At 38.2% G+C, this 24,746-nt stretch overlaps 1 protein-coding gene across 1 annotated transcript in view; it reads right to left on the bottom strand.

Moving 5' to 3' along the window:
• ITGB8 (integrin subunit beta 8) overlaps positions 1–11,342 on the bottom strand; it is a gene marked incomplete at both ends in the record, with an annotated part of 90,319 nt that extends 78,977 nt beyond the window's left edge. The window contains one exon of the mRNA XM_082661875.1: positions 11,216–11,342. Coding sequence (XP_082518001.1) covers positions 11,216–11,342 — 127 coding nt within the window. The remainder of the gene's footprint in view (positions 1–11,215) is intronic.
• Between the last annotated feature and the right edge of the window lie 13,404 nt (positions 11,343–24,746).

Below are 24,746 nucleotides of genomic sequence, written 5' to 3'. Positions count from 1 at the left end.
CCGTAAGGTACTTCCTTAAGGTTCTGTAGAATTTTGAATTTTTCTTTTAATTATTTTCTTTGTTTGAACTCATAATATTCTAAAGCTCCTTCAGAGCATAGTAGTCATCCCTCATTCTATAAGATTGAAGATCTTTTCCCTACCTAGTACCTGCAACAGTTACTAGGGAATTATACTGAATATACGGCCCCCACTGAAATCAGGAAACATGCTTGTACCTTGGAAAATGTTTGTGGTTCAATTCCAAGGATAGGACTCTGTTACCATATGTATATTTGGAACAACAGTACCTTGACTGTGGCTGTATTTTACCATCGGCATATCAACTCTTTCAATCCTAGAAGGAGGCTGGGTCCAAAATATCAAAACATCCCTGACCAAAAGCTACTGCACACCTCACATACGTAATGAGAAATATTTGGCACGTTTCTTCAGAGCTGACATATTTCTAATCTGCTATTCTCCTGTCTTCATTACCAGCCTTTCCCATTTCCAGTCTTTCCAAACTCAGTCTCTCTCATGGACTTTAGCTTGAATTAGCCTTTGGTTGCTACTCTCGTTCCTCACTCTGTACTACCTGGGTGCTGTGATTTTTTGGGGCAATTCTCCAGAGTAATCAAACTGTACCAGTACTGATCTAGAATGGCAACAGACTCTATCTTTGACAACTGTTAACAGTGGATTAAAACAACAAAAACACCTGGGAAAGAGTGTAACAACTCTCTTCAAAATAACTATAGTAATGATAGTTTGGCTCATTGATAAGGTCAGCATGAAAGATCACTTTTTAAGACTTTATATGCTTTTTTAAAATATGAACTTCTAGTACTTTGAATAACAGCATTGAAAATAAAAGTGTCCTTTAGAATCATCTTAAGAGTATATATCCAATAAGACCACTATAATTTAACACTGCAATTTTAATTTAATGATCTTATTCGTATTTCCTAAACTAATTTCCTAAAGTTAGAGAAGATAATTTTAATATATCTATTTAATATTAGTAGTTTCCTAGCAAGAATCGATCCTAGTACTTTTGTTGAAATGTAGGACTGTTTTAATTAAATTATAAAATCCCAATGGAAATCATTTTGACTTTTATTACATTTTTCTTTCATATGTAAATTAGAGTAATTTACTTGCTGTAAAAACAGAAAGGAGGTCACATTAAGACTGATATTTATTATACTCCAATAAAGATATTAAAAAAAAAAGAATTGTAGGAAAAGAAAAAAAAAAAGACTGATATTTAAATTGGAAAATAGTCCTTTTAGTCCATAAAGGCAGTCTGACAGTATTTTTTCCACACATTCATTTACTTATAGATATTAAATATATGCCAGCTGAATAATTCAACCGAATTTGGCTAATTCATGTCAGTAAAATGTTCTTTTCTGTGACATGTTTTAAACCAATAAGGGGAAATAAAAAGTAAAACTAAATTAAAAAATGTATACACTAGACTCTCTGTATGACACTGTTTTTCAGGAAAATAGAATTTAGTGTAATCTGTATACATCTCAGAGCTTTACCAAATAGCACCTCGACATAAAGTAGTTCTCTTTATTCAGTGATCTATGGTGCATTCATTGTCTGTCACCCTCCCCCCAGTAATATTTAATGTACTAGACAAATCTGTCCCTAACTTTTTTTAGGACAGGAGCAAGAATACAAATCGTTGCAGGCATAACAGGATTAAATATTTAACAGTTAAAACCCAGGCTAAGAAACTATTACGTAAAATATGTTCTGTTTTCCTACATTGATAAACACGCATTGATAGTGCCCTAGAAGGCTAGGTGTGAATTTAGAATTTCAGATTCTTAAGATTTCTGGTTGGGAACTTTGCAGTGTATGTTGTTCCTCCAGCCCTCAAGCTGCCCCTCTTCTCTCTCACTTCTAGGTTTATTCTGCAAAGCAAATAGCCTATCACTTACCTGCATGGATACTCCAGCCTTTATGCCCAAGCTCTATTTATTTCCCCTCTCCTCGGGCTTGGCATATGGGTGGCACAGTCTAAAGAAAGTAGGTTGGGGCTGCTTGGGCAGAGAATTCTAAAGATGATCTAGAAGGGAATTGAAGACTCTGGACAGGCATGCCCCATGGATTCCTTGCCTGTGGAGAGGGCCAGAGCAAGGCCCTCCAAGGCCCGGGATAGAGACTCTGGAAGATACCCCTGGAAGATAGTCTGTTGTGAGGTTGAGCATACAGAGTCAAACCCACGCAGGTCTGAATTCTGGTTCTATTACTTATTAGCTAAGAGATCTTGAAGAAGTTATTCAATGACTCTTTAACTAGTTTGATTACCTATAAAATGTGAATTATCAGAGTACATACCTCAGAGGGTTGTGGGCATTAAAGGATATATTTTCCTATCATATATACAGGAGTGTGTCTGGCATAGAGAAAATACCTTACAAATGTTAACTATTGTTATTCTTTTAACTCCAGAACAGTGTCTGACACAAAGCTATAGATGCTTTAAGAAAATCTGAGTGTATAATGACTAAATTGATTAGAATATCTTGTTTTTTCATTACTTTTTCTAGTATTTGGTTAAAATGACTACAAATTTCAGTTTGTATAATCTAAGTAGAAATCAATTTTAAAATACACACTGAGGGTAAAGGATCAGGATTACTTTTCATATTAATTAAAAACAATGAAAATAATTATCACAGAAATTTGAAAGCAAAACAAATTTGTAAAAAGTAGATTAAAAAACTAAGTCTCTATTGTGATCTTTGCTAAAGATTTGCCTATCAAGTCAAGAGACTGCTTTTTGGAGTGGACTGGGAATGCAGAAACAAACATCCTTTCATGGTGTTAAACCTTTTATAGTAGAACTCACATTCAAAAGAAAACTGTATTTCTTAAAGTTCAAATTCTAGTGAAGATTAGAGCTGAATAGGGCTTATTTGCTTAGCTGCCCAATTTAAAACTGATCACTATTATCCTCACCTCATTCACTGAGTCATTTACTTCAAATAATTTATTAGGGCCTATTGCATGCCAGGTATTGAAAATGCGGAATCAACAGGCACAGTTTCTCCTCTCAAGGAGGTCACAGGTTGATGTGGAGACAGGACTTGAACGAGGAGCCAGAATGTTAGGCATGGGATGTTCTGGAAGGGCTTTGCATACCATGCAGAGGAGCCTGAAGACAATGGAAGCCATGAAGATTCTGAGTAGGGAGGTAAAGTGTGGACAAAGGTTTGAAATAATGGAGACTGGTTAGGACACTCATAGATTTTGCCAAAAGATTTGCCTCATGGAATGAAGACTATTTCAGGCTTTCTCTACTCTATTGGCATTGTATTAAAAGGAGCAGATAGATTCGAGAAACCATTATGGACAGAGTTGATGCTAAAAAACAAAAATCTCCATTTTCCTTTAGTCATCTTACCTAGAATCACCCACTTATTTATCATCTTGTCACCCCCCCACTACCTTTCACCTCTTTTCTTCCTAGCCATAAGTGATAATTTGATGACCTTTAATAGCAAAGGGGAAAAAAACTCCTATTACTAACAGCTTAGAAATCCTAGTGTATCTTTTTGCCTCCCATTTTCAGGAAGGAGCTAAACTATAGGAAAGATTGTGAAATGTCTGACGTGTATCATAGAAAGAAAAAAATTTAAGAAATTTAACGTTATCTTACTAGAATGACCTACTCTGATTATCCTGTATATAATAGTAGACTGTCCAGTCCCTCTCAGGTCAGTTCCCTCACTCTGCTTTATTTTTTCTTCTTTTTACCATATATATTCACACACACACACACACACACACATATATATATACACATGTGTATGTATGATATATGTCACATGTGATAAATTGTATATCATATATATCATGCATATATACACATGTATATATACATGTATTTGTCTTCTTCAGTTAGAATGTAAGCATCATGAGAGCAGGGACTTTGTTTTGCTCTCTGCTGTATTCTTAGTGCTTAGATAGAGCCTTTGATGTCTCAGCATTAAACTCTTTCCCGAAGAGTCACAATCTCTTGCACTCTTTGGATGGCTCCCACGGAAAAGAGAGGTGAGGAGAAAGGGCCATTCTTCCATCAATGAGGTGATGAACAGAGAATAAACCATCAGCATTTACCTGTGCATATATGGAGTAGGCCTTAAAAGAAGCATGGCCCTTGGACACTCAAAGAGATCTGGAAGTTTGCCATGAAGGAGGTGGGAACTCCAGATGTGTACATTGACACGAAGTTTAACAAAGCTGTCTGAGCCAAAGGAATAAGGAATGTCCTATACCATATCCATATGTGGGAAACAAGGGTGAAGATTCACTAAACAAGCTCTATATGTGGATAACCTATAAATCTGTCACCACTTTCAGAAATCTATAGACAGTCCATATAGATGTGAACTAACCACTGCTGTCAAATAGTTATAAAACTGAAATCATTCACACACACACACATACAACAGAGCAAAAACTTCTGCCTGAAGAAAGTACAGCAGTAGACGCCTTGAGCCTGGCATATACTGGAAATGCCATGCTCTAAATGACCAATATTGGTAGACTACCGGCTATGGCTAATCACTGTAAATATTTAACAGCCAAAAAAACACTTACTTTGTAAAAATGCATGGAGAAAAAATAATATGAATATATTAAACAACATAGAGTATCAAGCTATATAATAGAGTGGCTCCAAATGGCTAGGAATGCTTTGAGCCCTATGTTGATCAATGGTGTGATGCCTTGTACCATGATTTTGTCCCTTTGAACACTGACTGAACTGGTTACCAGCTACTTAGTAGCTCAATGTCTTTCTCTTTTCCTTTCTTATAACCACAAGTCAAACACATTTGTAACACATCGGAAATCCTGTGGGAGGCAGAGTTTCACTCCAGTTTATGCCCGTAAGGCCACATGTCTTCTCGCCCTTTCTTACTCCCATATGAAAACAACCATAGTGAGGTGTATATGAGGTTGAGAGTATTTGCCTCCACAGGAGGTATGTTTTCACCATGCCCTGATTCACAAATCTTTATCCTCCTCGCTGCAGTTACTCCGTGAGGGTAACAGCATTACATGGCATAGCCCAGCAATCTCCAGGGAAGGAGGTCCAAACTCTGTTCCTAGGCTTCCGTGCTCTCACATGCATGTTACCTATGGCCATCGTTTCCTTGCCTCCTGGACAACTCTGAAACACCCAGATTTCCACCACAATTCACCTTTGCACACCAACAATTAAGAAAGGGGATGAATGAAAGGCCTTTTTCCAAATATGCCATGGGCCTCCTCATGAAGGTCCTCTATCTGACAGTCACACTGAATGTATAACTTCAACATCTAGAAACTTTTTAAATCAAGTATGACGCAGCATAACCGAGTTCAGATCCCATCTTTTCTACTTACTAGCTAGGTGATTTTCAGTGAGTTACTTATCTCCTCTGTGCTTCAGTTTCCTCATTTCTATAACAGGAATAACAATTCTACCTCTCTCATAGTGTTAGTATGAAGGTTAAATTAATGTGGTAAATCATTTATATCAGTGCATGGCACAGAGAGAGAGCTACCCAGTTGTTTGTGAAATTACATGAGCATTGCACTTTCTTTCCACTACATATAGAAGCCATACTTATATGACATCTTTAGGATACAACTGGAAAAGTTACATTTTTAGAGATTAGCAGTTAGGTCACCTACTTAAGAAGCTCAGTATTTAATTGTTCAATTTAATAAAATGCAATATGCATAAGCATAAAATATTTTTTCTATGGCTTCTTTTATAATCAATAAATAGCTTACAGAATACATTTCATATATAACTGGAGAAGATACATAGGGCCTCACAGTCCTCATGCTGGCAAAACTCCTCTAAATGTGTAGACTTGGGCTGCAACAGGGACTAGAGTTCTGAGGACCAAGAAGGACTGAGCATAAACAATACAGGATTGGTTATGAATGTTGTCAGGTCGTTCAATGAACATATAAAAAGACTATTTCCTTATGTCACTTTGTTAAGGTAAGATTCAATAATATCAAAAATAACATAATTTTTATATAAGTTACTCATTGAGACCTATCACTGAGACCTATCAAACCAGTGAAAAGACATCATTTAAATGACTGAGAATGCTATACAACAGGCACTTTCAAAGAGGATGCTTTGAGCATCTTTCCTTAATAAGTACAAACAAGAGAAAGACTATATCACAAGGCAAACAGTTTATTACTTTTTAAGAAAACTGGATGGTCTCATATCAGGCCCCATTTATTAAAGTTTAAAGAACTTTAGATAAAAACTGTACCCTCTGAGATCCATCTAGTGATCAATAGAATGGCCCTGGGGGAGAGGAGTGGTGAACAAAGTGAAAATTTAACATAAACTATACCTGGATAAATCTAATTTAGCAGGTGGGGCAGAAAAGGCTGTTAAAAAACACAGACCAGATTATCTCAAATACTTTATTTGCTTCAAGGAAGGTTCATTCAAAATGGAGTACAGGAAAATTGAAAAGGCAATATACTGTTGCTATATCATGTTATTTCTTATGTCTCATAAAAATATCAAATTGGACTGAAAACTGATTATCTTGTTAACTGTCTACATTAAATCCTATTCAATAGTGTCCCTTTCTCTTCTAAACTATATCCTCTGACTTTCCTTGTTTTATTAAAGTTACTAATTTTGTTTTCAGTCCAATCAAGGCTTAATTAGCTTAATAGGTATATATATTCATGAATAAATAATATATCTTTAAGACTTAAACATACATTTAAAAAAATATCAGCTGGTTAATATTATTCTAAGATCTTTTTCTACCTGGTCAGTCCTCTTATTCTTCAGAGTGCTATATATGGCTCTACCACTTGAAGATATCCTATACTTAAAAAAAAAAAAGTTATGGTATTAATTCAACTCAACTTTTATCAAATCTGAGTGGACGAAAGAAAATCACAGCAAAATCAGCTTTTTAGGCAATTGAGGTGGTGAACTGACCATGGAATGTGGGAGAAACAGAGAAATCAAGGGTGCTGCCAAAGTGTTATCCCAAACTACTGGAAGACTGACATCGCTTACTGAGATGAATAAGTGTGTGAAAGGAGCAAACCTGAGGGAGAAAATTGGAAGTTTGGTTTTGACTATGTTAGGGTTAACTTTGCCTTTAGACATACAGTGGAGATGTTGAATAGGCAGTTTGCTAGACCCTCTGGAGATGAGATGAGAGGGCAGGACTGGAGTTGTCAGCATAGAAATGGTATTTAATACCCAAGACCTGATCAGTCCACCTGAGACCAGTATATATCTAGAAGAGAACATCTGAGGGCTGAATCCTGGGCCACTCCTATATTTGGAGGTTGGGACATGAGAAAGAACCAACATCAGGGATGGAGAAGGAGCTTAAACCAAGAGAATGTGGGTCCAGGAAGCCAAGGAAAGAAGTGTTTCAAAGGTGGGAGTGATCAACAGTGTCAACTCGCCGACAGATGGTAGGTCAAGAAGGATGAAGACAATGAACTGACCATCGGATTGACAATAGGAAGGTCACTGATCTTAACAGAGTGGTGTAACTTCAGGGATAGTAAAGAAATCCTGAGCAATGGATTAAAAGAGAAGGTGAGGAGAATTGGAGATAGCAAGTATGGACAACTCTTTCAAGAATTTTTGCTACAAAGGAGACAGAAATAGAAGATGAGAGCTATTACAGCATGTATGGATATGCATATGCTGCAAATGATCTAGCAGAGAGGAGAAAACTGATGGTGCAAGAGACAGGGGGAACATTCCTTAAAACTGAAACTCAAACAAGGTATACTTGCTGTGATTCCACTCAATAAAGTAATTACATTTGTCTGTATTTTTTCTTTTTCATATGCATGCATACTTTTTAAAGAATATTTTTAATGGAGCTATATAATAGAACCACTGAGAAGCAAATACTTGAAACTGTCTTTGCCTTTGCTTGCCTCCCTCACTTCCGCATTCCTCCCTTTAAAGATAGTGGACGTTCTTGTGGCCCTAAATTTTAGCTAAAAAAATTCGTGTTATGGGAATTAATGAAGCGTGCTTCTCCTCCAGTAGTATTTTGATTTACTGATATATTTTAGGACAAAATGATATGAGACATTTGCTTCAAAATAGTCTTCTTGGGGGAAGGAAATGAAATGCGTGGGGGAAGACATGAAAGAAGTTGGGCTTCAGTTGATAGTTGATGAAGCTGGGTGATGGGTCTGTGGTGATTCCTTACACCATTCTTTCTTCTTCTCTGTGTGTTTGAAAATGTCCGTAATATAAAGTTAAAAATTAGAAGAAACATAGTGTCAATACCATGCTTAATCCAAAGAAATCCATTAAATGGTGAAAATTTTGATAATTTGGTAACAGGTGAAAGAACTGTTCAGGGGCACAGGAATTTTTATGTCATTTTTCAAATCATATCACCTACTTTGCTGGTATGATTTGAAAATATACAGCACAAACATAGCCTTTTCATATACAGTACAAGCTTTTTTATCGGAAAGTATCTCAGTTGCTTTAAGATAGAATTAATTTGGATGCTTATTGTGCAAATAATTTGGAAAACTGGATTTTTAAAAATGAAGCGTTGGTTCTCTTAAATATCCTCTCACTTTAGGTAAGCATAAAGAATTCTGAAACTTATTCTATAAAACATGTTCTGAGGTAATATACTACACTTATAAAACAATGCTAATCCAGTTGATTGTTATGTAAAAGAATAAATAGTTGATTATGCACAGAAGGTGAAATTTCAGCGCAATAGTTACCACTTTCCAAAAAGAAATGGTAGTTTCTGAAATTTGTCACTCTTATGTTGCTATATAAAAATTTAGGTTAAAAAGATTTTTAGCCTTTCAAAACTAGCAAATGTAGAAACAGCAGTGTTAGTACATTAGCTCTTCAAATATTAACCATTAGGTATTCTCTAGTGTTTTCCAGTTACTCATTAACCATTTTATAGTGTTACTGTTTCTCTGATTGTCGGTAATTTCCACCAAGGAAAGTTGAAAAACAAACTCCAATAATTTTTTTTCTAGATCAGAATAATGTTCAGATTTTATTAATAACATCCCCCTTTCTCACTATATATTCATTATTAAAAGTCCACTATGTATTTGGGACCTGTAAATTCTACTTCAAAAATTAAACCCAAAGTTGTGCTGTTTATGGTTTCTTTTGTGTGGCTTTATTGCCCTCAACATTTCCTTGGTGTAAACTACTGAGCAAGGGAACAAGATTTCCTTTGTAAGTGATACCTAAATTCCTATTCTGCTTTAAGCATCTAATTTGTACTGTGAAGACATATAATTTGAGACTTGTAACTATATCACAAAAGTACAACAGTTTACGCTGATCTCTAATTTTCTGAGTTGTACTGGCAATAATTTAAATTTTTTGCATGTTTTTAACTGCAGTGCAAACCAGTATACATCAGAAATCTTTGTATATTGACAGAGACTAGGAAAAGGATGCCTTGTTCTGATTTCAGATAAGCATTCCCTTTTCACAACTGCAGGTGCAAGAGAGCTCATTCATAATATTTGCTTCAAATCAGCTACAGTCACTGGATGGAAATACAATGCTATTACACGAGAACTTGACTAATCTTTACAAACACAATGAATATTTTTTAAAAACTCACAATTACTAGCAAAATCTGGGGGCAAGTAGCACTTTTTCTTTTGCCTAAGTATTGGGAACAAAATATACTCTGTTGACACGAGTTTTGGTCATCTTACTAGTGTATGTGCGTGTGTATGTATTTACTAAATCCAGAAAAATACTTTGTCACTTATTGACACAGGATGGAGTTATGCTCAGTGGTGTCACTTAACCGATAATTGATAATGTTACTTTTTCCTTTGCCTTAAGTTTCACTTATTTTGAAATCAACTTATAAGCCAAAAAAGAGCCACAAGATAAAAATTAACTCTAACTGCTCTCATTTCACACAGTTGGATAAATCTTCTTTGGAAACCAATATTAGACAGCTGTGTATGCAACCAATAAGTGAAGCTAGCATGTTTCCATTATAAACCCTTATTTATAAGGTTATGACTTGATGGTTTTAATTAGCTTCAGGCAGAAATTTGGCTCATCAATTCAAAGCATAGGAGAACATTTTAGTATACAGAACAATTACAACTCTCCTTCAACAGGAGAGGCCAGAGAAAGGCTCTAATAGAATTTAAGTCTCAATGACCAAACACAGATAAAGTAAACGTGTTCCAAAAAGTATGGCAATAATCATTGCATTGGCAAAAATAAATATTTGGCGTACATTTAATACCAATAAGAACTCATCCTAAATTCATGATTATTATTATCACTTACTTTATGTCTTACTGTTTGCTAACAATCCAGTACTGCCACCTTAAATTTGCATCTAATTCACAAGTGCCAAAGCACCTTTTCATACACTATTTGACTTGAGCTTCTCTTTGTGATTTGTAAAATGAGGGGACAATATCCTATATAAAGAAGTATCCTCTCCAAATCAGGTAGTTCTGACAAAAGTGGCTTGCCTGGACTGAAAGGTGTCAATCCTGCTCTCGGGTTCTGTCTCAGGGTCTCGGTCTCAAGGATTGATCTCACTGAGGGATGAGTTAGCTAGGAATTGTTTCTTGAGCTGAAAAAACAGTGACTTAAAGCAAGAATATTCTTCATATATGTTTAAGTCATTCAAGCTGAGCACTATGGTAGAGGAAACTTGTGTGCAGCTATCCTTTTCTTTCATGGACTCAAAAACAGAACGCTCACTCTCATTATACCAATTTATCCTCAGGCTTGAATCAAATGCAAGCTAGGGGTTAGTGGACCCACATACTAGAAAGATGGGGAGCATCTTCAAGGATGCCTTCAAGGAGGATGCTTTCAAGGAGGATGCCTTCAAGGACGGGGCAGAACCCCTAAACGGGCTTCTGTAAATACGGCCCACCACCCTCCCAAACTTCCATGCTATTACTGCCTCCCTCAGCAATACACAGGGTCTCCTCAGGTAATCAGTTATTGCTGTCCCTCTAGGGAGGAAACGCTTGACACCTGGCCTCCCTCGAGCCACCTGCAACGGAGAACGGCGCCACACACCCACCCTTCTGAAGTTCTCTGCAGATGGAGGCTGTCACCGGGCCGCTTACCTGGCCGGGATGCTCTTCGTGACAGCCCAAGACCTTTGAGGAAGGGAAGAAAACAAAAGAAAACAAAACAACTTACCACTTTGGCCCAGTCCAAGAACAACTGAAAACACCCAGGCCGCCCGGAGGAATGGGGCAGGACCTGGCCTGCAGTTTTGCAGGCAGACTAATGTGGCAGTAAAAAAAGCCAGGGCCGAGCGGCACATAATGCAAAGCAGCCCGCACTGCACCGCGCCCGCCGCCTGGCTGCTAACCGGATGCGCGCTCGCGCTCCCGGGCGCGAAGTGCCAAGTGTTGCTAGGACGTTTCCAGCAGGCCCGGCAGGCGGACCCCGCGGCTCGGAGCAAACGATGCAGGTACGGCGGCCTGAGCACAGCTCGGCATTTCAGGGCCCCCGCGGCCCTCCCAGCTCCGCACGGCTGGTCCCGCGATCTCCGCGAGAAGCACCTCCTCTGACGGCCAAAGGCCCGGGGCGGCGACGCGAGCAAAGGCTCCGCAGCCCGCTCTGGGACAAAGAAAAGAGCTTTTGTCTCTCTCCAGCCGATGGGGCTTCTGCTGCATAAATCAGCTTAGCGAAGAGCCAAACACAATCAAACCCAAACAAAGCCCGAAGCTGGGGGGAAAAACCAGCCTAATGTACATTCAGTGGGTGATGCTGCCTCTGTGGGAGGGGACGCTGGCGAGGCCGAAGGGGAAAAAAGTCGATGGCGCATCAATGAGGTCGAGCTTCTTCCACAGGTGGGCAGGGAAGCCAACTTCACTTAATTGCAACTTTGCAGCCTCGTCAGCTGAGCAGCGGGCAAAGTCGAAGAGGCAGCGTCCTGGTTGGCGAGGGAGGAAGCTTGATGTGCCAGCAGCAGGGGGAGGCGGCCCCGGAGCGCCTAGAAGCCCCCGCCGGCGCCCGCGGACACCGAGTGAGGCATCGCAGCTCCCTGCTTGACCGGGAGTGGAGCGCACGGCCGCGAGCGCAGGAGGAGAGGTCCCCCAGGGGTGCAGGAGCCTGGCTTCACGGGGGCGGGTGCTTCGTGCCCTCGTCCTTTTGGCTCCAGTGTGCTGCTCAGGCGTCCCGCCGTCCGGAGCCGGGACAGCTGTCGCGCTCTGGGATGCACCCCGGAGAGGATGAGAAGGAGGCGAGGCTGGCGAGGGGCGGGGGAGGAATGGTCCTGCCCCGGCCCCGCTGGGGTGGGGAGGGAGGGTTGGGGCTCCCAAAGTGCGGCTAGCTAGGCGCGTTCGGGCTGCGAGTTGCTAGGAAACCGCCCCACGCTACACAGTTCCTTGCCGCGGAGGCTCGGGCTGCAGCAACAGCTCGGAGCAGCGTGGGCGGGACATTGGTGAGGCATGAAGTCACCGCGGCCCACACTCGCTCTTTGTTTTGCTCACTCCAGCTCTTTTTCCTCCCCTTGGCTCTGAGAGTTGCCATTCCCATCGTTCACAAGAACTCCTGATGCGTAGCCGCGCAGCAGGAATCTCACACCGTGTTCTCTTTCCCCCTCCTCTCCGAATCCCTACATCCCAACGCTCGCCTAGGTGGCGCGGAGACTAGCTCAGCAAGACTGGCAGCTGTGCGCAAACCCCAGCCTCTGACCCCGAAGCTGCGCGTTCCTTTGTTGGGAGATACTCACTGCTCGGCAGCTGCCACAGACTACGTGGAGTCCAGGCACCTTTCCCCGTCCCCCAACACCCTCTGTTTCGCTGGTGAGCACTGCCCACTTTGCTGGCAGAGTTCGGAGCTCACCCTTTGCCCCACCCCGAGACCGTCGTCTCCCCAACCCTTGGAGAGTTGGGCCGGTCCGCAGGGGCTGTACCCGGAGTTGCAGCTGAAATTTCTCACGGCTCCTTCTCCACTCCGAGCCTCAGCCCTTGAGGTGGACAGCCCTGCTCTTCCCAGGGTCTGGTGGTGGCTCTGGGCTTTTGCCAGTCACGGTGGATCTTTTGACCTTAAGCGTCACCTTCCAAATAAACGGAACAAAGAAGTTACAAAGGGCGGCGGAGCAGAAGAGTGAGACTAAAGAGAGGAGGTGGGAGGGCCGTTCTGCCTGTTGGCAGCTCAGAAATATCGGTTCAAGCCTGGAGCGGGTGTTAAGCCCGGCAACTGTCGGGGAAGCCGCGCGCCTTCTTGGGTCCCATTCCTACGACGTTACGTCGAGGGAGGGAACCCAGTCCCCCGGATTGAAAACAAGGCGCTGTTTCCAATCTGAAACACAGGCTGATGGTTCTCTTTTTCCTCTAGGGGCAGGAGAGGTTCCCCGTGGTAAAGTCTGACCTCTCATTTTTCCACTAGCAGCCTGCCCGATATCTTCCATAGAGCACCGCCTCTTACAGGCATCAGAGCATTCCAGCCAGGTCAAGGTGAAATATGCGGGAGTTTCCCTCCTTCTTATTTGTTTAATAGTTTCCATCTCCATATTTGGAGTAAAAAAACAAGTAGGAGGCTTTCTCGCTCTTTATTTTTCTTTCTTTCTGTTTTCTAATTGTTAACTGAGTGAATGGAAAGTACCTGGTTAATAAACCACGACATTAAAAACTCCCCCTTTTCAGGTGTGGACTGCACGTTGGGGCCCACAGGCTTAGCTAAGCAAACCAGGAACGCAGGTGGAAAATTACAAGTGCCCTGGATCTACAAAGCAGGTCCTTTTGAGAGACCAAATGAATGACCCAAACCTGAAAAAACTGATGCTTGTAAACGTAATTCCACTCTTGGCAATGTACTCTATATAGAATTAAATCCAGCCCAGCTTCATTTTTTATTTTCTTTCCTTAGTTCCAAGTTTGAACAGCTATAGTTTTGCTTTCGGTGGTCTTAAAGGAAGGATCCTGAAAAATGGCTGGAGTGGGGATGAGGATTTGAAATTTGAACACAAAAGGAACATATTCAGGCTTTGATTAGTGACTCTTCAGTGAGGCAGCATGTGTATTCTCCAGAGATTAGTTCACAACCCTAAGGAATGCAGCCACCCTTGAGACAGTGCAGTGCTACAATAAAGAAAAAAGGTCAATCCATAATCCCTATAAGGATGTATGTGTAAGTACACTCTGCATTGTTGAGTGACTATCACATCAGAGTTTTATGACATTTTTAATTCTTAGTATTGGAAATGTAAATGGAAGTTACAATATTAAATAAAATAAATGTATGCAAATAATGAAAGTAACTGTGAAATATGATAAGGTATGTACAAATTTCTTAAACTCTATATTGTTAGATGTTGATATATTCTATATACTAAGCCAAAACAACTGTGTAGCAAGAGGAATAAAACAAAGCTTGTAAATCGGTAAGCTTGTAAATTTTGAAGCCCTTTGGAAAGAAAGAATTCTGTGTTGTGTTATATGAAGCCCATGCAAATATCTGTCAGTATACCAGTTTTATGGAGATGTTGAAGAATAAGCACACCTCCATATATTGTCACTCCCCCGTTGCAAAGAGGTTATAATTCCGATTATCAAAATAAAATAAGAGAATATTGCAGCTGTGAGACTATGATTGCAAATTATTTACTAACAAATTATCTATACATTTGGGGCTGTATTACAAAGACAAAAGGGAATTCTCCCGAGTCTTCCAAATCATCTGTAAGGGTTTCTTACAGTAAATATAACTAGTGGCCCAGGAGCAAAAAGTTTGCTTGTTTCCAACAACAACAACAAAAATTTCACCACAACTCGTCCTTTTTCCTGTAAGAAAATGTACAGGATATTGTGAAGAAATGTAGTATTATTCTCTTCATATATTACCTGAAGAATTCTAACAGAGAAAAAATGTTCCAGAAGATGGTGACTTGAGTAATTTTTGTTTCTTTCGTGTTCTGCTGTCTTGCTTTGAAATTTCTGACAGGTGATTTTTCATCATTTGTGTTAATGAGAGCAAGTGAAATTCACAGATAGTCTAAAAATAACATTTTAGCTATTCATTTCAGGCTTCCTATCATCAGAATCTTTTAGTTGCTAATAAGTCATAAAATTGGATGAATTAAGTTTCTGACCTACTACTCCTTTAACCTTGATTTCTCACTAATAGTTTATGGTGAGAAATGAATAAGCTATAGACAGTTAACAGGAGTGAGAGAGACATCTGAGAGACTGACTGCTCCTTTTAGTGTGTGTTCAACCTTTAAGTAGATTTTGTCCAAATTATTGACCCCATAGTTACAGCTAAAACCATATTCACATTTTAATATTGTATCTTTCTGAAGTTGGATCAGAGATTTTCAAAGTTTTATACAGAGGTTTTAAGCTGATGTTCACAAGTTGTCTACGAACTTGCTTCATCTACAGCTTTTAGGAGATGAATGATCTGAATGATCAAGCCAGTGGGATATAGTATTATGACTATGACTTCTAGATTCTTCCAATGATAAAGAATGTAAGCCACCAGGAGGTAATTTACAGAAAGTAGTGTTCCTCATACTGTGAACTGAGGACTGCCTACAACATAGTCACCTGTAGAGTGATTCCTTACTCTATTCCAGGAGATTCTGAATTCGTAGATTTGGTGTGATGTCCAGCAATATGCATTATTACAAACTTCTCAAATACTTCTTTATTTACTGTGGTTTAAGAACCCCTGCCATAATGGATTAATGCAGAGACTCCTCAAAGGCCTCATGTGTGCTTAGTGATAAACTCCAGTGTCAGGTGCAAAGTCAAAGAAAAATGAACTGCTGGAGCCAATGCCTCTTTCCAAGGTATTCTATGGATGAATAACTGTGTGAGATGTTAATATTTTCAGAAATAAGACTTCCATGATTAAGTTTAGGAAATGCTGGGTTAAAGTTAAGTTAAATCCTTTGCTGGACAATTTTTTAGGAACTTAAATAGGCTAACATGCAACTGGATTCTCCAAAGGAAGAATCCTTTATTCAGAGAACATCTCACAGACTAATTTTACATAAAGCACACTGCTGAACTAATACTACTGTAGAAATGTGGAAACTAAAAACCAGGTTGATGAAGAGGCTGACCTCACTTCTTCAAGAGAATTACTGAGCAAGCATGAATCAGAGCTCTGATTCTTCACCACCACCTCATATCAGTGATGACTTTTGGTTTCAAGTAAGAGTCAGACTGTAACTGTCATAAGTAAGAAAAGGAAACTATTGGAAGTAAATTGGGAGCTCACAGAATTAGCAGGAGGCTGAGAGACCAAGATTAAATAAGGCCAGAAACCAAGGAAGGCGTAAGCAGTAGCAGTAAGTCTCCAAAAAATAAGAATGCTCTCTAATCATCCTTTCATCTTTGGACCACTTGCTTAAGATTCAGAATCCTGGTTGAGAATATCTAATTTTCAGAACTTTCATCACATGCCAGTCCCCTGGCTTTCTGGGAGTGGAGAGAAGGAAGGAGGAGCTCTTTTTGCCTTTGGCTTCCTTAGTGGAAAATAAAATACTATTTTCCAACAAGATGACACAAAATTATCTTAGGTTGATGAAGGAAGCCCTGTAAAGTGACAGATGCTCATTACTCACATATCCTGAATTCCATGGACTACTGCTTTGCATTACAGTTGAATTTTAGGTAATGATGTAGCTTTAATTTAGCTACCCTACCCACTAACCAATGCTTTGGTTGACAATATTAGTTATTTTCATGGGTGCTTTTGAATGAAACATTTTATCTGTGCATAGTCAAATTCTAGCTTTCTGTTATCCTTCTATATATAGCACATAGCAAATTAATGCTTATTTAGCCTTTAACTGATTATCAGTATGATTATAGAGATGTGATGATGTTTAGATTAATTAGCTTAGTGAAATTTTTCATTGACAAAGTTTGTAGTAGACACTACTGTTGACATTCATGTGTCCCTCTGGGCATACCACTTCATTCCACCCAGGCAGAAGTGCTGGGAAATGAACACTTCTGGACACTGTCTCAACCAAGGACTGACCTGATGGGAAGTGAGGTATGAATACCCCAGCTCCCTTGCTCCTTGAAAGGAATCATTTTGGGCCTTGTGTTCCATACTAGTGCTTCTCAAACTATTTTTGGACCAGTTTTTCATTTTCAATCCATCATGGATTGGAAAAAAATAAAACGAATTTTTAGAAAAATGGATGTTGGGGCTTCCCTGGTGGCACAGTGGTTAAGAATCCACCTACCAATGCAGGGGACATGGGTTCAAGCCATGGTCCGGGAAGATCCCACATGCCGTGGAGCAACTAAGCCCGCATGCCACAACTACTGAGCTTGTGTCCCACAACTACTGAAGCCCACATGCCTAGAGCCCATGCTCTGCAACAAGAGAAGCCACCACAATGAGAAGCCTGTGCACAACAATGAAAAGTAGCCCCCGCTCACCGCAACTAGAGAAAGCCCACGCGTAGCAACAAAGACCCAATGTGGACAAAAATGAATGATAAAATAAATTTGAAAAAAAAGAAAAATGGAAGTTACAAAAATGTCAAGTTGTTATCAAAGTTTCTAAGTACTTACTTTTACTTTTTATATATTCTTTTTCCTGGGTGCGTCTTAAACAGTTCAAGGACTGGTTCTGTCACACGCTATATTTTGAGTAATACTGAGCACTGTTTCCCTAGGTTCCCTGTAGGAGTAAGCTGTAGTTGCCCACAGGGATAACTGTATTCAAACATCCTTCATTCACTGCCTTTCCCTCCTTCCTTTCTCCACTGTTCCCTGATACTTTCTTGTCTCAGGGTCCTCTTCTGGAGGAACCTAAACTAAAACGAGTAATAATGAGCCTGGAAACTACTCTATGGTGTTCTCTGTGTGTGAATTTGAATTTTATTCTTGTCTAGCTATAAGGCAACCTGCAGAATAAAAAGCACCAAGGGCTTTGGAATCTGTACAAACTAATTTTTAATCTGCTACTTAGTAGTGTAGAATCATGGGCAAGTTATTTAACTTCACTGAGATTGAGTTTATTCATTTATACAGTGATAAAATTAAAATAGCTACCAAAATTGCAAATTAAAACAAGATACTACTACACTTCTATTAGAATGGCCAAAATCCCAAACACTGACACTACCAAATGCTGGTGAGGATGTAGAGTAACAGGGACCCTCACTCGTATTGGGGGGAATGCAAAATGTTGCAGCCATTTTAGAAGAGTGGTGATTTCTTACAAAACTGAACACACTGTTACCATATAATCCATCACTTGCACTCTTTGGTATTTACCAAAAGGAGTTGAAAACTTATCTCCACACAAAAATCTGCACTTGGGACGTTTACGGCAGCTTTATTTATAATTGCTAAAAGTTGGAAGCAACCGGGATGTCCTTCAGGAGGTGAATGGATAAATACAAGGGGGTACATCCAGACAATGGAATATTATTCAGCACTAAAAAGAACTGAGCTATCAAGCCATGAAAAGACATGGGGAAAAGTTAAACGTATGTTGCTAAGTAAAAGAAGGCAATGCGAAAAGGCTACATACTCTATGATTCCAACTATATGATATTCTAGAAAAGGCGAAAGTACGGAGACAGGAAAAAGATGGTTGCCAGGTTAAGAGGGGAGGGAAGGGTAAATCGATGGAGCACAGGAGAATTATACTCTGTATAATACTGCAGTGGTGGATATATGTCATTGTACAATTGTTAAAACCCATAGAATGTACAACATCCAGAGTGAACTCTAATGTAAACTATGGACTTTGGGTGATAATGGTATGTCAGTGTAGGTTCATCCATTGTTTTAAGCGTACTGCTGTGGTATGGGGTTTTGATAGTGGGGGAAGCAAAATATGGGCGGGTAGGGAGCAAAAGGGAACTCTGTACTTTTCCATCAATTTTGCTGGGAACGTAAAACTACTATAAAAAGTAAAGTCTATTAACACGTGCACACACACACACACACACACACACACACACACACACACACTACTAAGTAAGATTATTATGAGAATCAAAGGAGAATGAAACATGTTAGAATTCACCATACATTATCCCAAGGGTTTTTGGGATGGTAATTTAGGTTACTTTAATTTCACAATGTAAACAACATTGAAAATGCATAAATACTTATTTCAAGACTTGCATATTGTCATAAAAATAACATCAAATATCTTTGGTTTTGCTGAATACATAACTTTCCTTTTCTGGTAACTATACAATTCTTTACCCACATTAATAGCTGTAGTGAGCATGTCTTTATATAGAAGCCTGTAATCCTAGCATTCTTTATGACAGCCTAGTTTTATGTCTCCTTAATCAAAAAGATTGTTCCGCAATCTTTTCAGCCTGAAGTCATCCTGTATAGTTTGACAGAAAGCTAACTATATGAAAGCTTCACATATTTGTACATGACAGGGACAACATACTTAATACTGCCTTTTATTTAAAATTTAGCATGTTTAAACTTATACTTAGGAGGGGAAATGAATATGTAATATGTTTTAAATATCATTGCTTTATTGCTCAGTACTCTAAATGTATAACAATGTTAAGGATCCACAGCTGGTTCTCCCAAATAAAGGTATCAGCAGACATTATAAAGACAACATTTCACCATTGACATAGTTCATCTGTTGAGCCATGGTGGTATGTGGACTGATTTGCACATCATTATACAGCTAAAGGGCTTTCTGAACTTCAGTAATTCAGAGTAAGCCCACGACTAAAATTCTCTCAGTATTTTCTCATGATCACATCGCCTCTGGAGAATGAAGTCACTACAAAATTTAAATTATTCTAATCAAATTCACATGGCATTTTTATACTTGGAATGCTTCCATTCTCAGCCCTGTTCTCCAATTTCAAAATTACTTCATGTTTCACCTTGAAGAATGTGACCTTTTAACATGGTGAGGAAATTCTTTGTAAATTAGGCACAGGATATTCAATTTAAACATTCATTTAATAGATATGTCAATATTTATTGAACGTTTACTATGTGTAAAGTGATAGGTCCTATGGAAAATACAAGCATTAGTAAAACCCAGTCCCTTTTCTCAAAGATATTATAATCTGATTTGGGAGTAATATATAATAATAAAAAAAAAAGATGACTGAGTTGGTAAATAGAATAGCTCAGCTGTTGACTCTACTATCAATGATGATTTAATATAACATAAGATATGCTTTGAATATCAATGCAGAGAGAATAATAAATTTAATAAATAGTGATGGGACAATGTGAGTTATTTGGAAAACATCCAACATGAATTTGAAATTTATTTTATTTTTTTATTTTTCCATCTGTAACTAAGCCTTTTTTCTCTTTTTTTCTTAAGTATAGTTGATTTACAGTATTATATTAGTTTCATGTGTACACCATAGTGATTCAATATTTTTATATATTATACTCCATTTGAAGTTATTACAAAATAATGGCTATATGTCCATGGGCTGTAGAATATATCCTGTTGCTTACCTATTTTATACTAGAAACTTACTTTATACCAAAATGTATTCATGATGGATTAAAGAGCTTAGTGTAAAACTTCAAAACTATATACATACAATTGTTTTCTGGTGTTGGTAATAAAAGTTCTTTCTAAATGTAAAAATAATGTATGCAATTTCAAAAGAACAGATCAACAAATTTGATATGATTTCTTTAAAACTTAGGTGTTTATAAATATTTCAAAAAAGGGTAAAAATACTTAACACAGAATATGTCCGTACAAATGGATAAGAAAACATTTAGTCTGCAATAGATAAATATATGCAGAAAGCATCAGCATATGATTCAAGGATAGGAAATACAAATGCTTAAAAACATGGCAGTTCAGTGCCATCAGCTATCCAAAAAATACTAATTAAAAAACTGAGATGCCATTTTTACCCATTAAATGCTCAAAGAATTTTTAAATGACAATACTTAATCTAACAATAGAAGGCTGAAATAGAAACTCATTAATCTTAGAATGATAAATTGGCTCAAACTTTCTTACAATCCATTGACACCATGTAATAAATCTTTAAAATATCTGAAACACTGATTTTATATCTGGAAAATTAGCCCCCTAAAGATTCAGAAATATAATAAAGTTATTTATAAAGATGCACATTTCAGTATGATAGAAATCACAACAACAACAAAAAATGCAAACGATATTTTGGTCACTAGAAGAATGCTTTTTAAAGCTAGAGTAGCAAAGAATATTATCAAGATTTTAGGTGTGCCCTAGGTATTACTGTTCTCTCTTAAAGATATGTACTGTATAACCCCTGTCTTTCATTAGTTAACAAATTTTATTAATCCCACCTTAGTGAAGCGTCTGCAGTCTTTTCCTTCCTATTTTATTTCTTTACTGCTGCCTTAGTTCAGGCTTTTCTCATCCTTATCTTGAACTCCCAGCCATCTCATTGCCACAGTGCTATGAGAGTTTTCCTTCCAAAATACAAATCTAAACTTGTTATCCTTCCTAAAGATTACTCTGGCTATTTGGGGTCCTTTGTGTTTCCATACAAATTTTAAAACTTTTGTTCTAGTTCTGTAAAAATGCCATTGGTAATTTGATAAGGATTGCGTTGAATCTGTAGATTGCCTTGGGTAGTGTACTCAGTTTCACAATATTGATTCTTCCAATCCAAGAACACGGTATATCTTTCCAGCTGATTGTGTCATCTTCAGTTTCTTTCATAAGTGTCTTGTAGTTTTCTGAGTACAGGTCTTTTGCCTCCTTAGGTAGGTTTATTCCTAGGTATTTTATTCTTTTTGATGTGATGGTAAATGGGATTGTTTCCTTAATTCCTCTTTCTCATCTTTTGTTGTTAGTGTGTAGAAATGCAACCAGTTTCTTTATATTACTTTTGTATCCTGCAAATTTACTGAATGCATTGAGCTCTAGTAGTTTTCTGGGAGCATCTTTAGGGTTTTCTATGTTTAGTATCATGTCATCTGCAAACAATGACAGTTCTACTTCTTCTTTTCCAATTTGAATTCCTTTTATTTCTTTTTCTTATCTGATTACTGTGGCTAGGACTTCTGAAACTATGTTGAATAAAAGTGGCTAGAGTGGGCATCCTTGTCTTGTTCCTGATCTTAGAGGAAATGCTTTCAGCTTTTCACCATTGAGAATGATGTTAGCTGTGGTTTTGTCATACATGGCCTTTATTATGTTGAGGTATGCTTTCTCTGTACGCACTTTCTGGAGAGTTTTTATCATAAATGGATGTTGAATGTTATCAAAAGCTTTTTCTGCATCTATTGAGATGATCACATGTTTTTTATTCTTCAACTTGTTAATGTGGTTTATCACACTGATTGATGTGTGGATATTGAAAAATCCTTACATCCCTGCGATAAATCCCACTTGATCATGGTGTATGACCCTGTAATGCAGTTTAGATTCAGTTTGCTGATATTTTGGGGAGGATTTTTGCATCTGTGTTCATCAGTGGTATCAGCCTGTAACTTTCTTTTTTTGTGATATCTTTGTCTGGTTTTGGTATCAGGGTGATGGTGACCTCATAGAATGAGTTCAGAAGTGTTTCTCCCTCTGCAATTTTTTGAAATAGTTTTAGAGGGATAGGTGTTAATTCTTCTCTAAATGTTTGGTATAATTTGCCTGTGAAGCCATCTGGTCCTGGACTTTTGTTTGTTGGGAATTTTAAAATCACGGATTCAATTACAGTACTTGTAATTTGTCTGTTCATATTTTCTCTTTCTTCCTGGTTCAGTCTTGGGGGATTGTACCTTTCTAAGAATTTGTCCATTACTTCTAGCTTGTTCATCTTGTTGGCATATAGTTACTTATACTACACTCTTATGGTCTTTGGATTTCTGCAGTATCAGTTGTAATGCCTCTTTTTCATTTCTGATTTTATTGATTTGGGCCCTTCCCTTTTTTTCCTTGATGATCTGGCTAAAGGTTTATCAATTTTATTTATCTTTTCAAAGAACCAGCTTTTAGTTTCATTGATCTTTTTTATTTTATTTATTTATATGTTTGGTCTCTATTTTATTTATTTCTGCTCTGAGCTTTATGATTTCTATCTTTCTACTAATTTTGTTTTTTTGTTGTTCTTCTTTCTCTGGTTTCTTTAGGTGTAAGGTTAGGTTGCTTATTTCAGATTTTTCTTGATTCCTGAGGTAAGCTTGTATCACTATAAACTTCCCTCTTAGAACTGCTTTTGCTGCATCCCATAGGTTTTGGATGGTCAAGTTTTCATTTTCATTTGTCTCTAGGTATTTCTTGATTTACTCTTTGATTTCATCAGTGATCCACTGGTTGTTTAGTAGCATATTGTTTAGCCTCCTCATGTTTGTGATTTTAGAGTTTTTTTCTTGTAATTGATTTCTAATCTCATAGGCATTGTGGTTGGAAAAGATGCTTGATATGATTTCAATTTTCTTAAATTTACTAAGGCTTTTTTTGTGGCTCAGCATGTGATCTATCCTGGAAAATGTTCCCTGTGTACTTGAAAAGAATGTGTATTCTGCTGCTCTCAGGTGGAATGCTCTATAAATATCAATTAAGTTCATCTGGTCTAATGTGTCATTTAAGGCCTGTGTTCCCTTATTGATTTTCTGTCTAGATGATCTGTCCATTGGTGTAAGTGGTATATTAAAGTCCCCCACTGTTATTGTGCTACTGTCAATTTCTCCTTTTATGCCTGTTAACATTTGCCTTATATACTGAGTTGCTCCTATGTTGGGTGCATATATATTTAAATTGTTATGTCTTCCTCTTGGATTGATCCCTTGATCATGATGTAGTGTCCTTCTTTGTCTCTTGTAACAGCCTTTATTTTAAAGTCTATCTTGTCTGATATAAGCATTGCTACTCCAGCTTTTTTTTGCTTTCCATCTGCATGGAAAATGGAGCTGGAGGAATCAGGCTCCCTGACTTTATACTATACTACAAAACTACAGTCATCAAAACAGTATAGTCCTGGCACAAAAACAGTCATATAGATCAATAGAACAGGACAGAAAGCCCAGAAATAAACACACACACCTGTGGTCAATTAATCTATGACAAAGGAGGCAAGAATATACAAGGGAGAACAGACAGTATCTTCAATAAGTGGTGCTGGAAAAACTGGACAGCTACGTGTAAAAGAATGAAAGTAGAACATTCCCTAACACCATATACAAAAATAAATACAAAATGGATTAAATACCTAAATGTAAGACTGGATACTATAAAATTGCCAGAGGAAAACATAGCAGAACACTCTTTGACATAAATCGCAGCAATGTCTTTTTGGATCCACCTCCCGGTAATGGAAATAAAAACAAAAGTAAACAAATGGGACCTAATTAAACTTAAAAGCTTTTGCACAGCAGAGGAAACCATAAATAAAATGACAAGACTGCCTACAGAATGGGAGAAAATATTTGCAAATGATGCAACTGACAAAGGATTAATCTCCAAAATATATAAACAATTCAGGCAGCTCAAAAGCAAAAAAACAAACAGCCCAATCAAAAAACGGGCAGAAGATCTGAAAAGACATTTCTCCAAAGAAGACATACAGATGACCAAAAGGCACATGAAAAGATGCTCAACGTAGCCAATTACTAGAGAAATGCAATTCAAAGCTACAATGAGGTATCACCTCACACCAATGAGAATGGCCAGGATCAAAAAGTCTACAAATAATAAATGGTGGAGAGGGTGTGGAGAAAAAGGAACTTTCCTACAGTGTTGGTGGAATGTAAATTAGTGCAGCCACTATGGAGAACAGTATACA

This window comes from Grampus griseus (genome assembly GCF_964374135.1).
Source record: "Grampus griseus genome assembly, chromosome: 9".
NCBI lineage: Eukaryota > Metazoa > Chordata > Mammalia > Artiodactyla > Delphinidae > Grampus > Grampus griseus.
This window is presented reverse-complemented; position numbering and strand designations above follow the sequence as displayed.